The 12,209-nt window shown below is 47.5% G+C and overlaps 1 protein-coding gene across 2 annotated transcripts in view; it reads left to right on the top strand.

Annotated features, from left to right (window-relative positions):
- Nucleotides 1-1,391: 1,391 nt before the first annotated feature.
- The window catches only part of SLC25A48 (solute carrier family 25 member 48), a 455,831-nt gene continuing 445,013 nt past the window's right edge, over nucleotides 1,392-12,209 (top strand). Inside the window, exons 1-2 of one of the 2 annotated variants that reach the window (XM_073649536.1) lie at nucleotides 1,392-1,584; nucleotides 2,453-2,496. In XM_073649536.1, the coding sequence (XP_073505637.1) occupies nucleotides 1,539-1,584; nucleotides 2,453-2,496 (90 nt within the window). In that variant the 5' untranslated portion in view covers nucleotides 1,392-1,538. The remainder of the gene's footprint in view (nucleotides 1,585-2,452; nucleotides 2,497-12,209) is intronic. The other variant, XM_073649535.1, reaches the window with a different exon arrangement.

Raw genomic sequence — 12,209 nt, 5'->3', positions numbered from 1 at the left:
ATCCTGCATTTCTGCCTGTCTATCAGCCATGTCCACCTGCCTGTCCATCAGCCGTGCCCGCCTGCCTGAAAATCAGCCGTGCCCACCGGCTTGTCGATCTGCCATGCCCGCCTGCCTGTCTGTCTATCAGTCATGTCCACCTGCACCAGCCTGCCTATACACCAGTCATGCCCGCTTGTACCTGCCTGTCCATTTGTCTAGCGTACCAGTCACTTTAAAAGTGGTGTCAGCCTATTTACAATTGCTGGCCGTTCCCACCTCCTTTCCCTTGGAGCTCAGCTGCCATCCACTGGAGGTCAGTCCCAGAGTAGCACCTGGTCCCACCTTCTTCGTCTCTCCTCAGATCACGGTATCAACAAGCTGCCATGTATCCGAGGTCGGTCTTGGTGAGGTCCCTAGTCACACCCCTCCGGGCTCTCCTTGGATCACGGCACAGTGGTTCCACCACCCAGTTCGTAACAAAACATCACTCTAGCTCAATGAATCATGCACTTTGTATGGCCCATAGGCCTCTATGTCAGGGGCTCCAAATTGCATCATTATAAAGTGCAAAAAATGTTGCTGATAGATGTGGAGAGACCTATGAATATTGCAGAACTGTAAAAAAGTCTGGCTTGAAGCTGCTCTTTAAAGCATGATGCTTCTAATATTAACTGCCTGACTCTAGTCTCATACTTACCTGCCACCATCTTCACCTGTTATCTGCAATACTCTGGTCCCACGGTAACATCTTGTGACTGCAACTTCTGACTGACTGGAAGTCAAAAGTAACAATCACAAGTGTTCAAGCAATTACGAGGCTCTCATAGACTTACATTGAAAAGTGATCTCCGACTCGCTACAGCAAGCACTGGAATGATCCGGCAGGTCACAACTTGCTGAAGACCAACCAGAGCAGCGGTGAATAAGATGAAGATTGTGGCAGGTAAGTGCAAAACTATGGTTAAGGACCTTAAATTAGAAGCACCACTCCAGCGATGCAATAATAAAAAACCTGCTGGAGTGGTGCTTTAGACTAATCCAATTTTTCACAGTGCAAAAAATTTTTTATTGTAGCACTAAAACAGAAGTGACTTTATAAAAGTTAATAAATCATGTTACAACCCAACAAACTCCTCTTGTCCTATTCTCTTAATTATACTTTAACTTGTAAATCATAAGCCAAAATGAGGATTAAGCCTATGAATAGAGGTATATATAATTAGTAGCACAAAAGAGGCATAAGCTAATATACAACTTTAAAAATTGAAAAATTCTGTATTATCTGTTCTAAATATAATACAAATCTGGATGGTCAATAGACATCGAGATCAGAAAGAATTCAAAAACTTTCTAAACTATGTGTTGTGAAAAGCTGACAATCATAAACTAGTATTGGCATTAGCATAAAACTGATGACACACAATACAGCTTCATCTGCCAGAAGAACATATTTGTTTTGTACGTTAAAACCTTTGGGCTGGAAGAAAGCAAATACACATTCAAATGCTAAGTAGCTGCCCCTGCAACGAGAGGATATACTGCTGCTAAAACGTAACATGGGTAGAGTCCACCTGGAAGAGTTTGTAGCTGGATACCTGGGGGGTAAGTTAGTATATGCTTTTATGCTCTGTACTTCACTATTACTTTGTGTGTGCATCACATATATCCCTGATTCCTTAGCATACAAATTTTAGATTATTAAATACCTTTTCACCATTATTAAAAAATGTAAAAGTTATATTAGAGACTGTATAGGGTCACTTGCTTCTGGCACACGGAGTACATCATTTTTATAATGTGTTCTACAAACCTATTTGCTCGTTTAGTGGCCAGTGTGAACACACGCCTACAATCTGCATGCACACCAACTTATATTGCAGTTCATTGCTTTCGGTTTCCATTTTGCTTACATGCATATACAGTCTATAGAATATTCTTACAGATAATTGTTCATAGAAGTTTAGATATAAACCTCTTTTATATATAAAAATGTGCTCCTCCATACAGATAATTTCCTGGATATGGATAGTTTTTTTTAACAGAATATTTGGTAAAGTAAAACATTTAAATGCTTTACTATTCATACACAAAACTGTTTGCACCTCAGTACACACATGAGACGCACAGAGCCAAAGTACTATGGTCACTGACTTCCATGGAATCACAAAGTTATTTAATTGTTCCATGCCTTAACAGGCACCGCATTATAGAGCTATGCAATGCTATGTTTCCAGGACAGAATATCTCCGTAAGTGGAACTTCACAGAGGCATCATCGAGAGGCAAAATAATTAAGAACAATAATAATAATAATAACAACAATAAAATATATAGGAGTGTCATTAGGTGTGTGTGAAACAATATAGTTTTAATACACTTGCCGCTACATGCTGAAACTAAAAACCATTGCTCACTCATGTATAGCTCCTTACTTAATGAAGCAACTAATACAAAATATTTCAATCTTATAGGGGCTGCTAGTGTTGTTGTGGGGCATCCTTTGGACACTGTCAAGGTATTTAAATTATGCTTTATGTGTATTTTCTTACAATTTTTAATGTAAGGTGTTCTTCTGGAAAAGGATTTGCCAAACTGGAAAACTTTTTGGAAACTTGGCAAGTATGTGAAGGTGTTGCCTAAACCATCCAATCAGGTTACTGCACTTATTTTCTTAGTTTGAGAGTCACACCTGCAATCTATTCCCACTGGTTTTCATAACTAGCATATTAAAATTGATCACCATAACAAGACTAAACATGTATATACAATGATTGCAGCTTTTCTGGTAACACCACAGAGTCAAGCACAGCATTGCTACCTTATCCTTGAATAAACTCACATGTTACAGGCATCTTGTTCTACCTGTTCAGTTCATTTTTACAGATTACTCAAAAATAAACAATTTGTCTAATTTGTAAAGGGGCAAAGAAGCTGAGGTGGAAAAATAGAGATGATTAACTTTTGCATTTTTGAAATCTCCAGCTATGATGAATTTTTCCCAAAAGTTTGTTTTGCAGTGAATTGATTTCCTGGGAATCTCAAATGCTGGTACACATATAATTGCCAATAAAGGATGTGTAACCCTTTGAGGTCTCCTAGAACTGTACTGAACTCATTTCTAGCTCTTTAATGTAAACACAGTCAAAGTGATTTCAGCATGCATGAGCAAAAGGATGGTAGCTAGTGATGAGTGAGCACTAAATTGCTCGCGTGGCTTATTGCTTGTGTCAAGCAAATCATAATGCTCAGGTGCTTGACCCAAGCAACAAGCCCAATGTAAGTCTATGGGAAACTCAAGCATTTTTGCGGTGGCCCCACGGGAGGTCTACAGGGGGCCTAAAAATTGCCTTAATCGATGGGAACAGTGCTCAAGTGTACTTCTTAGCTGTCTTGCTCTAGGACCCAGCAGCTACCTCCCTCAGGCTAATTGAATACTAGCTGTTGCTACAGGGAATTGCTGGTGATATTCCCATAACCTCTTGTGAAGGCTTGGAGCAAGTGCAGTTCTTTCTTTTTCTCTGGTGCTAAGAGGACGTGTATGCCATGTCTCTGAAGTCGACTCAAGCTAAGTTACTTCCCCCGTGTCTGTCTCCCTTTGCTGTCTTTAAATGTCAGTGGGAATCGACTAGCACTCATTCCCCCCTTCCCTATCCAGGGCCAAGCGCTAGGGAAATACAGGGATAGGTTCATGTGCAGCGATTGGTGAGGAACCAATATAGGGATGGTAGGGGAGACAGGGTGATTGCGGATCAGCCTAGGAGGTCTCCACTTCACCCTTTCCCTAGTGTCTGGGCTCCCTTACCCACATCCCTTCGTCTCGCACTTTGTCTTTCCTACACTGTGCGTGACATTATCACATTTAGAGAAAAAAACAAAAAACTGATACTTGGGTTTAATTGTGTGTGTTTTTTTTTTTTTATCGGGTGTATTTTTTTTCCCTTTCTTCCTTGGTATGGGTTTGTGGCACCCCTGAGGGTTTAGTCGCCACAGAAGTACTGCACCTCACCCAGAGGTGTGGCATCTCCTTCTCTCAGGTAAGGATGTAGTACTGCCCGGGACCCCAACACCTGCACTCAACACTACACTACTCCAGGCCGGCTGGAAGGGCATTATGCACTTCTTCTGCTACCTCATTCCTGGTTGGAGTGGTGGGGAACCAAAAGTGAGTAAGAACCAAGTAGTGGGTGTGGGTGGAGGACGCAGACCAGGGGAGCACTTGAAGATATATATATATAAGAAGGGAAGCCATCATGTGTAGGAGTGGATTCAGTGAGAGAGAAGAGGAGAGGAGCAAAGTCTCTCCAGGAGCTCTGCTCCAGAGTGGGGCCTAGTAAGAGAGGCCCAAAAGTGAGAGGGGAGCGGAGGAGAAAGGCTCCAGTAACAGAAGGGATCCCAGGGGGTACGGTGAGTGCAGGACGGCACCCGTACGCCCGAATCTGCCAGGTTTCAGAGGGATCAGGCCGCAAGAAGGGAACCAGTCCCTCGACTAGCCGAGTTACTTTACGTCTCAGCTAGAAAACCGGAGGCTTCTGCACTTTCAGGGTGCAGTTGCCACTTTCGCCGTTAGCCACCGAAAAGGGCAACAAGTCAGGTCCGGGAATTTCAAGTTGCCCAGAGGGATCTCAAGGTACCCGTTCGGGACTTTGTGTGGCGAGGCGCAGGGTAGGAGGGAGAGACCCAGCGCGGGAAGTCGGCTAAGAAAGGAACATAAAGAGAGGGGTCCCGTTAAGTGCTCTTGAAATACTTGAGGGGGTGCTGAACCCCTGCCTGGTAAACGCAGTGCGACGTGGGAGGCCGACACCTGTACAGTGCCACCTGAAGAACCTAAATAACTGTGAGTAAACTCAGATGACTGCACCCCACTGTTTCTCTCAGTTATTTCTACCACGTTATCCCTCCTGCACTGCAACGCCCAGCATCACCATCTGCACTTACACCGCCCTGGAGCGGTGTTCTGCCTGTGGAGAGCCACACAAACCAAGCTGCCCTAACATTTGCTCAAGAAGTCTGCAGCAGCGCCGGTACCCATTACCAGGAACCACAGGTGGCGTCACGAGACAAAACTGTTATTCATCCCTTCGAGTAGCCGACCCCCTTTTAAAGAGTAACCCCAGGGTACGGGCCCAGGAGCCGATAGCCGTGACATCCCAAGAAGGTAAAGGCCCGGGTACCGAGTCCCCCATATCTCCCTGGACGAGTCAGGTTCAGTTGCAGAGCTCGCAGAGCGGCTATGCCATCTGTCTCTGGAGGTGAATGAACTCCGGTTTGAGGTTAAGCAACAGCATAAGCGGCTACAGATCGCTAATGTTGGGGTCTCTGCAGGTAGGCCTGTCCAGCCTGAATCCAAGGTTGTCTTCCCGGACAGATTTTCAGGAGATAGGGACAAGTTTTTTGTATTCAAGGAGGCCTGTAAACTGTATTTTAAACTTCGTCCTTACTCCTCCGGAAATGAGGAGCAACGGGTTGGAATTGTGATCTCTCTACTGCAGTGAGATCCTAAATCATGGGCATTTTCTTTACCGCAGGAATCGGTTTGTCTCCAGTCTGTAGAGGGATTTTTCAGGGCTCTGACCCTCATCTGTGATGACCCTGACCGAGTCGCCTTAGCTGAGTCTAGGCTATGTCACTTTCAGCAGGGGAATAGGTCAGTGGAGACGTTCAGTTCTGAATTCCGCAGATGAGCAATGGATTCTAAATGGAATGACTCAGCCCTTAGAAGTCAATTTTGTGAGGGTCTTACTGAAAGGTTGAAATATTCCTTGGCAGTATATGAAACCGCTCAGTCTTTGAACACTGCCATGTCGTTGGCCACCTTCTCTGGGGCCTTATTGTCAGGGTTGTGTACCTCTGCCGGGGGAGTGGTCTGGCGGTGAACCAGTACTGGGGAAGGTGGAGGAGCCTATGCAGTTAGGGGGTGCCTTTACATCATACGTTTCCCCGGAGATTCGAAAGAAAAAGGTGTATGTTTTTTTGTGGTAAAAAGGGACATTTTATTGGGACATGTCCTTCAATTCCTAATCAAAAGGAGACTTGATTAACTCTTGGTAGTCTGGAGTTGGATAAGCAAGGGGTGCATTTGTTGAAAACCTGCAGTTTCCAGTTTGTCCTGACAGCAGAGGTGGTGCTAGAGAGCAAAACCGAGAAAATGTCTGTATTTGTTGACAGTGGAGCCAGAGTCAGCATGGTTGATGCTGGGTATTTGAAAACTCATGATCTTGCTTGCTGTACTTTAGCTAAACCTATTTCCATCTTCACCATCGACTCGGCGCCACTTGCACAGAAAGCATTTACTCACATTGTACATAATGTAAAATTGAGGGTGGGGTCAGTTCATTGTGAAATAATCCCTTGCTATGTCCTGTACAATCTTCCCACCCCAACCAGGGAGGCATATAAACATACCCAGCAGACCATAGGTGAGGCATACACAGAAGGTTTCAGACGCCACTATGTCCAACCCCACCATCTCGGCCTTGGGAAGAGAAATGGAGGGGATATAGAGCCACAACAAGAAACGGCGACTACAGGAGCTGTGCTAGCTTTGACGGATTGAATACAGGGCCACTGACATTAGGTCATATTTGATACAGAAATTGGTCCATTGGGATGCTCAGAATGTCGTGGAGGACAATAAAATCTCCGCTGAAGTGGACCCAGAGGAATTAAACTGCTTGCCGAATCCAGGATCCAGTGGTAATCTGGAAACAAGTACCCAGTCACAAACAGCCCGAATCCAGGAATTGCTGATCACATTGGGACCTGGAGCCTCAAGCGAAGAGAGGGCTTGTGTCATTGAACCAGTTTTGGGATTTCCAGTACTCCTACCGCCAATGCCGGAGCGTACCTCCATGATGACCCACCAGTAAGGAAATCATCTCTGCTACTAAGACATTCCTGTGTTTAATGAGTCTAACACAGAGGTTGATGAACATCTGCAAGATTTTGAGACCCTGATGCTGATGCATGAGGTGCCCAAAGCTGATTGGGCCAAATACCTGTGGACTAGTTTGACTGACGGGGCATGAGATGCTGTCCGATCGCTTGCGCCTCAGCACTGCCTGGACTATTAAGGATACTTGTTGGCCCTTTTTACCATCACCCCCCGAGAGATATCTTACCAAGTTCCGGACTTTGTCTCTTTAATAAAACATGTTGCACAATCAAACTGAGGATGCATTCCATGTAGCAAGCATGTGTTATTTTTCCTAATTGATTGGCAGCCACAATGTTTCTGTAATTGTTGCTTACTAGATTGTAGTTTATAAGGAGTCATTCTTTGTGACATTTCATACATTATGATTTATTGTATGAGGGGATTGGGAGATTTCCATTGAGGAGAATGTGGAGGAAGTGCATAAGCATCGCCTGGAGGTATCACAAGTTAACAACAAGCCCACTTTTGGTTGTGTCATTGACGTGCAAAAGATTGAGTCAATGGGATATTAAATACATGTAAAGTCCTTGGCTGTAACTTCTGCTGTACACAGTGCAGCTTGCAGCACAAAATAAATTGCAAGGAGTGGACCATGGTTCTGCCATGTGAAAATATAAAGCAGGCCAAACATTGGCTATGCTCTTCTTAAATATTCTTTAAAGGGAACCTGTCACGTCCTAGCTACCCTCTAGACTACCCCCATAGCGTTGTTAGTGATGCAATGTACATCACTAACAAGCTGTTTTCATGAAAATTAATGCAGTTATAATGATTTTATAATGTTTAATATACTTAGATCCTACCTGCATTTTCAGTTATATGGGGGTGCTTGTCATATTCAGTCATGGGCGGGCGCAGCATTCACTCACTGCTGGAGCCACCCATGTATTTGAATCCTGCTCCCGGCAAGCGCTGATATTGTGGGGTGCAGGCGCACTTGCAGATGTCCGGCCGCCTGCGCAGTGAGGCTGTGTGGTTACCAGCTTCACTGCGCATGCGCCGGGAACATAGCGCATCATAGCGCTCCTCTGCTCCCCTCCTGGGCCTCTATTACTAGGCCCCTTATGGAGCAGAGCTCCTAAAGAGACTCTGCTCCCCTCCTCTCCTTGCTACTCACTCTCTGTCCTCTGCACTACTCCCGCCACCCTAAGATGGCTTCCCTTTATATACCTCCTATTATGGTGCTCCCCTCTACATCCTCCACCCTCACCCACTACTGGTTCCCCCTCTCTTTGGTTCCCCCCACTCCAGCCAGGGAGAGGGCTCAGCAGAAACACAGTGCATCTTGCCCTTCCAGCCGGCCTGGAGTAGTGTAATGTTGAATGCGGGTGTTGAGGTTCGGGGCAGCAGTCCTTCCTTACCTGAGAGAAGGAGACACCACACCTCTGGGTGAGGTGCAGTACTTCTGTGGCAACTTAACCCTCATGGGCACCACACTCCCCCCTGGTAAAACACAGGACCTCAGCCTGAAGTCTGTATACCTTTACCGGGTAATTAAGCACACATAACTTTTTTTTTTTTTTTAGCTCACTCAAACAAAGATGTACCCTTACGGGTGGCTATTAGTGATGAGTGAGCACTAAAATGCTCGGGTGCTCGAAGCTCGGGTTGAGCACATTGGAATACTCGGGTGCTCGACCCGAGCAACGAGCCCAATGTAAGTCTATGGGAAACTCGAGCATTTTTCTAGTGTTCCCCCCCGGTGGTCTGCAGAAGGTCAAAAATTGCCCAAATCGATGGGAACGGTGCTCAATTAAACGTCAGGCAGGCAGAATATATAGTCAGACAGGCAGGCAGGGTATATAGGAGGGTGCATGAAAAACATAGTAGGGCACTTGGAACACACTAGTGCCCTCCAATTTTTATGCACCCGTCTCTTTAAAAAAGCCGGCCGGCTATTCATCAGCGGCATACATCGGTACCCGACAATTTAGAATAGAAAGAATAGAGCATCATACATAGATTAGATAGATAGAAACATGTCAGTCACATATATAATAAGTACAGTGACAGTGTTGGTTACTGTACTTGTTATTTAGTGTTAAAATAAAGGATTTACTTAAAAATAAATAGTGTTTTTTTCTGTTTAAAAAAGGCGGCCTGCATTTCATCAGCGGCATACACCGGTACCAAACAATTTAGAACAGAAAAAATAGAGCATCACACATAGATTAGATAGATAGAAACATGTCAGTCACATATATAATAAGTACAGTGACAGTGTTGGTTACTGTACTTGTCATTTAGTGTTAAAATAAAGGATTTATTAAAAAAAAAATTGGCGTGGGGTTCCCCGTAATTTTAGTCTCTAGCGGAGGTTAAGCAGACGGCTGGGGCAGATGTTTGAAGCCTGGGAAGGGGGTAATACCCACAGAGCTTCCCAGGCTACTAATATCAGCCCCCAGCTGAATACCTAGCCTTTACTAGCTATTAAAATGGAGGACCCCAAAAAAAATGACGTGGGGTCCTCCCTATTTTAATAGCTAGCAAAGGCTAGGCAGACAGCTGGGGGATGATATTAATAGCCCAGGAAGGGTGCCATGTATATTGGCCCCCTCCCAGGCTAGAAACACCAGCCGTCAGCCGCCCCAGAAATGGTGCATCCATAGGATGCGCCAATTCTGGCACTTAGCCTCGCTCATCCCACTGCCCTATTGTGGTGGCAGTGGGGAAATAGGGCTGGGGTTGATGTCAGCTTATAATGCCAGCTGACATCAAGCCCAGGTTAGTAATGGAGAGGAGTCTATAAGACACCCCCATTACTAACCCCATAGTCAAAGTTAAAAAAAAACAAACACCCAGAATAAAGTTCTTTAATTGAAATAAATGTGACACCCCTGAGGGTTCAGTCGCCACAGGGGTACTGCACCTCAGACCGAGGTTTGGTATCTCCTCTCCGAGGTAAGGGTGGCGCACCCCTCAGGACTCAGCTATCCATTCAACACTACATCTCTCCCATGTATTGGGAGAGGGTGGAGGACGCACTTTAGGTTACACCACAAAATTCATATTTAATAAACGGCCATCTTGGGCTTATGGTCTTTGATTGTGATCTTCATCACTGAACGTGGCTTTCTGTGTGAACCTGCAGCTGATTGAAGATACACGGTCCTCGTGCTCTGGCCTTGAGGCGAGGAGCGGGCTAGAGTTAACGGCTGTCTCTACCCGGTCAAGGTCCTTACCTAAGAAGGCCTGGAGGGGAGCAGAGGAGACAAGCTCCACAGGCAAAAGGATCCTCTGCTGCCACTACATCCCGCCTCAGAGGACTGCTGCAATGCTGGTGGCGAATCACCCGACTCCACAGGTGGCATAGTCATTTAATCCACTCGATTACCACCATCCCTCCTGGCCCTTATTTTTACTGCTACGACCCTTGGCACGGGCCGGGCCTAGGCCACGACTGCATCCACCGTACACCAGGAGGAACAGTTCCGAGTTCCCCATCTCTCAGTGTAGGGCCAGCAAGCGGGAGTTAGGCGTCACAGACCTGGCGTAGTCGGCAGGATTGCGTGCCCGCACTAACGGAAGAGAATAACCCCATTGCTGCCGGGTACTGTGTGCCTTTACCAAAAGACTGTCGTTTCACATTCCATGTGGCGCCCGCCTACGAAGAACGGATGCCATTATGTGCAGAAAGGACAGCAACCCAGCACCTCCCATCGTGGGACTGGCTCCCCAATGGCTCCAAAAATGCAGACGGCCCCCCCCAGCAGAGACAGTCCGCGCTGGGATGTCTGTCAAAAAGGATGGGATGTCCCTGGGAGTGCCCGTCAGCCAGCCGCCCTGGAGCCGCCCCGAAAAGAGGAGGAGACCAAGGCAACAACGAGGTGTGGCTGCAACTATCCGAGACTCGCCGCACCCGGCAGCGAGAATGGACACAGCGCAGGAGAGGAACTCCGATGCTGGCCCACAAGTTGCTACCTTCTGTGGCATGGGAGGAATCCACTTGACCCCGGAGGAAGCCGCGTTCCTCCACGAGGAAGCGCAGGACCTCACCAGGAGGATTGCGGAGGCGCAACGGTTGGTCTCTGGAGAGTGGCGAGAGTAGGTGCTCCGCAAGATTCGGTCCCGCTGCCAGAGCTCTGCAAGCCTGTCCAGCGGAACCATAGCCCGGACAGAGGAAACCCAAGAGGTCTCGTGCAGCCCAGGAGCGGGTAAGCAAGAAATCCCCGTCCCAGGCACAAGGCGTACTGTAGCTCTCCTGAGTATTATGCCGCTACCCCTGTCCCCAGGCGCCATCCAGTGGGAGCAGCTTCTAGCTCCGGAGCTGGAGACCCAAGAGACGGTCACCGCTGGAGGTCTGCATTGCCTCCCGACTCCTAGTCCGGAAGAGTCTGTGCTAGCTGGGGATTCCACCAACCCCAACCCAGACTGGTCCGCGTCACCTGAGGACCTGCAGCAACCCCTACTGTCGCCACTGCCAGCGCCTCCGGTCGCCTGCTCGGCAGCGGAGGAGATGGCCTGGGACAACCAGGGGGGGGACCTGATAGGCTTCCTCCAGGAGACCCGGGCTGAAGCGTGGAGGAGGGAGGAGATGTGTAGAAAGCAGCTCCTCCAATTCGACAAGGAGCGACGGGAGAGGCGGATTTGATGCGAGCGCCTGGAGGTGTGCGCTAAGGCCGCAAAATCTAAGGCCCGCCAGGAGGAGGCTGCCCATCCAAGCCCCCGGGAGGAAGGGCTGATAGTCCGCTTCCACCAGGAGGCAGGATGGGGTTTCATACGGAGCCCTCAGTTTGCCCATGACGTATTTGTAAGCCGTCGTGATGTGGAGCCACAACTGAAGAAGGGACATCCTGGCCGGAACCTCTACCAGGGTGATCTGGTGACATACACCCGCCACCACGGGGTGCATGGTTGGTACGCCCTGGACGTTCACCGAGTGTTCAAGGGTGAAGGACCGGTCAGGCTCCGTGGGGAAGAACGAGCCTTTTCCCCGGTGGAGATACCTGGACTGAGCAGCCCCGGAGATTGCACCTCTAAGTTTGACATGTTGTCAGTTTCGTTTAATATATTAATTATGTTTTTCCTCCCGGTTTAGAGAGACATTTGTCCCTTCGGACATTGGCAGTAGATGGACTCACTTTGTAAATAGTTCTGCATCTCTTTAGGTGCTCCCTATTGGTTTTATGCAAAACCGCTCTACTACTTCCTCAGACCTCAGAAGCAAAACCTGTCTCGAGTGGCTCTCCTGGAGGTCCAACTCAGGATCTCCATGCCCTGCAGCCACCCCAGGGCCCACGTTGAGGGTTTGGGACAGGTCCCTCGTGCTGCTGAACTGACTCTTTTTCTATTTT

This window comes from Phyllobates terribilis, unplaced genomic scaffold (genome assembly GCF_046119375.1).
Source record: "Phyllobates terribilis strain yellow unplaced genomic scaffold, ASM4611937v1 Scaffold_10__3_contigs__length_209671492, whole genome shotgun sequence".
NCBI classification, from domain to species: domain Eukaryota; kingdom Metazoa; phylum Chordata; class Amphibia; order Anura; family Dendrobatidae; genus Phyllobates; species Phyllobates terribilis.
This window is presented reverse-complemented; position numbering and strand designations above follow the sequence as displayed.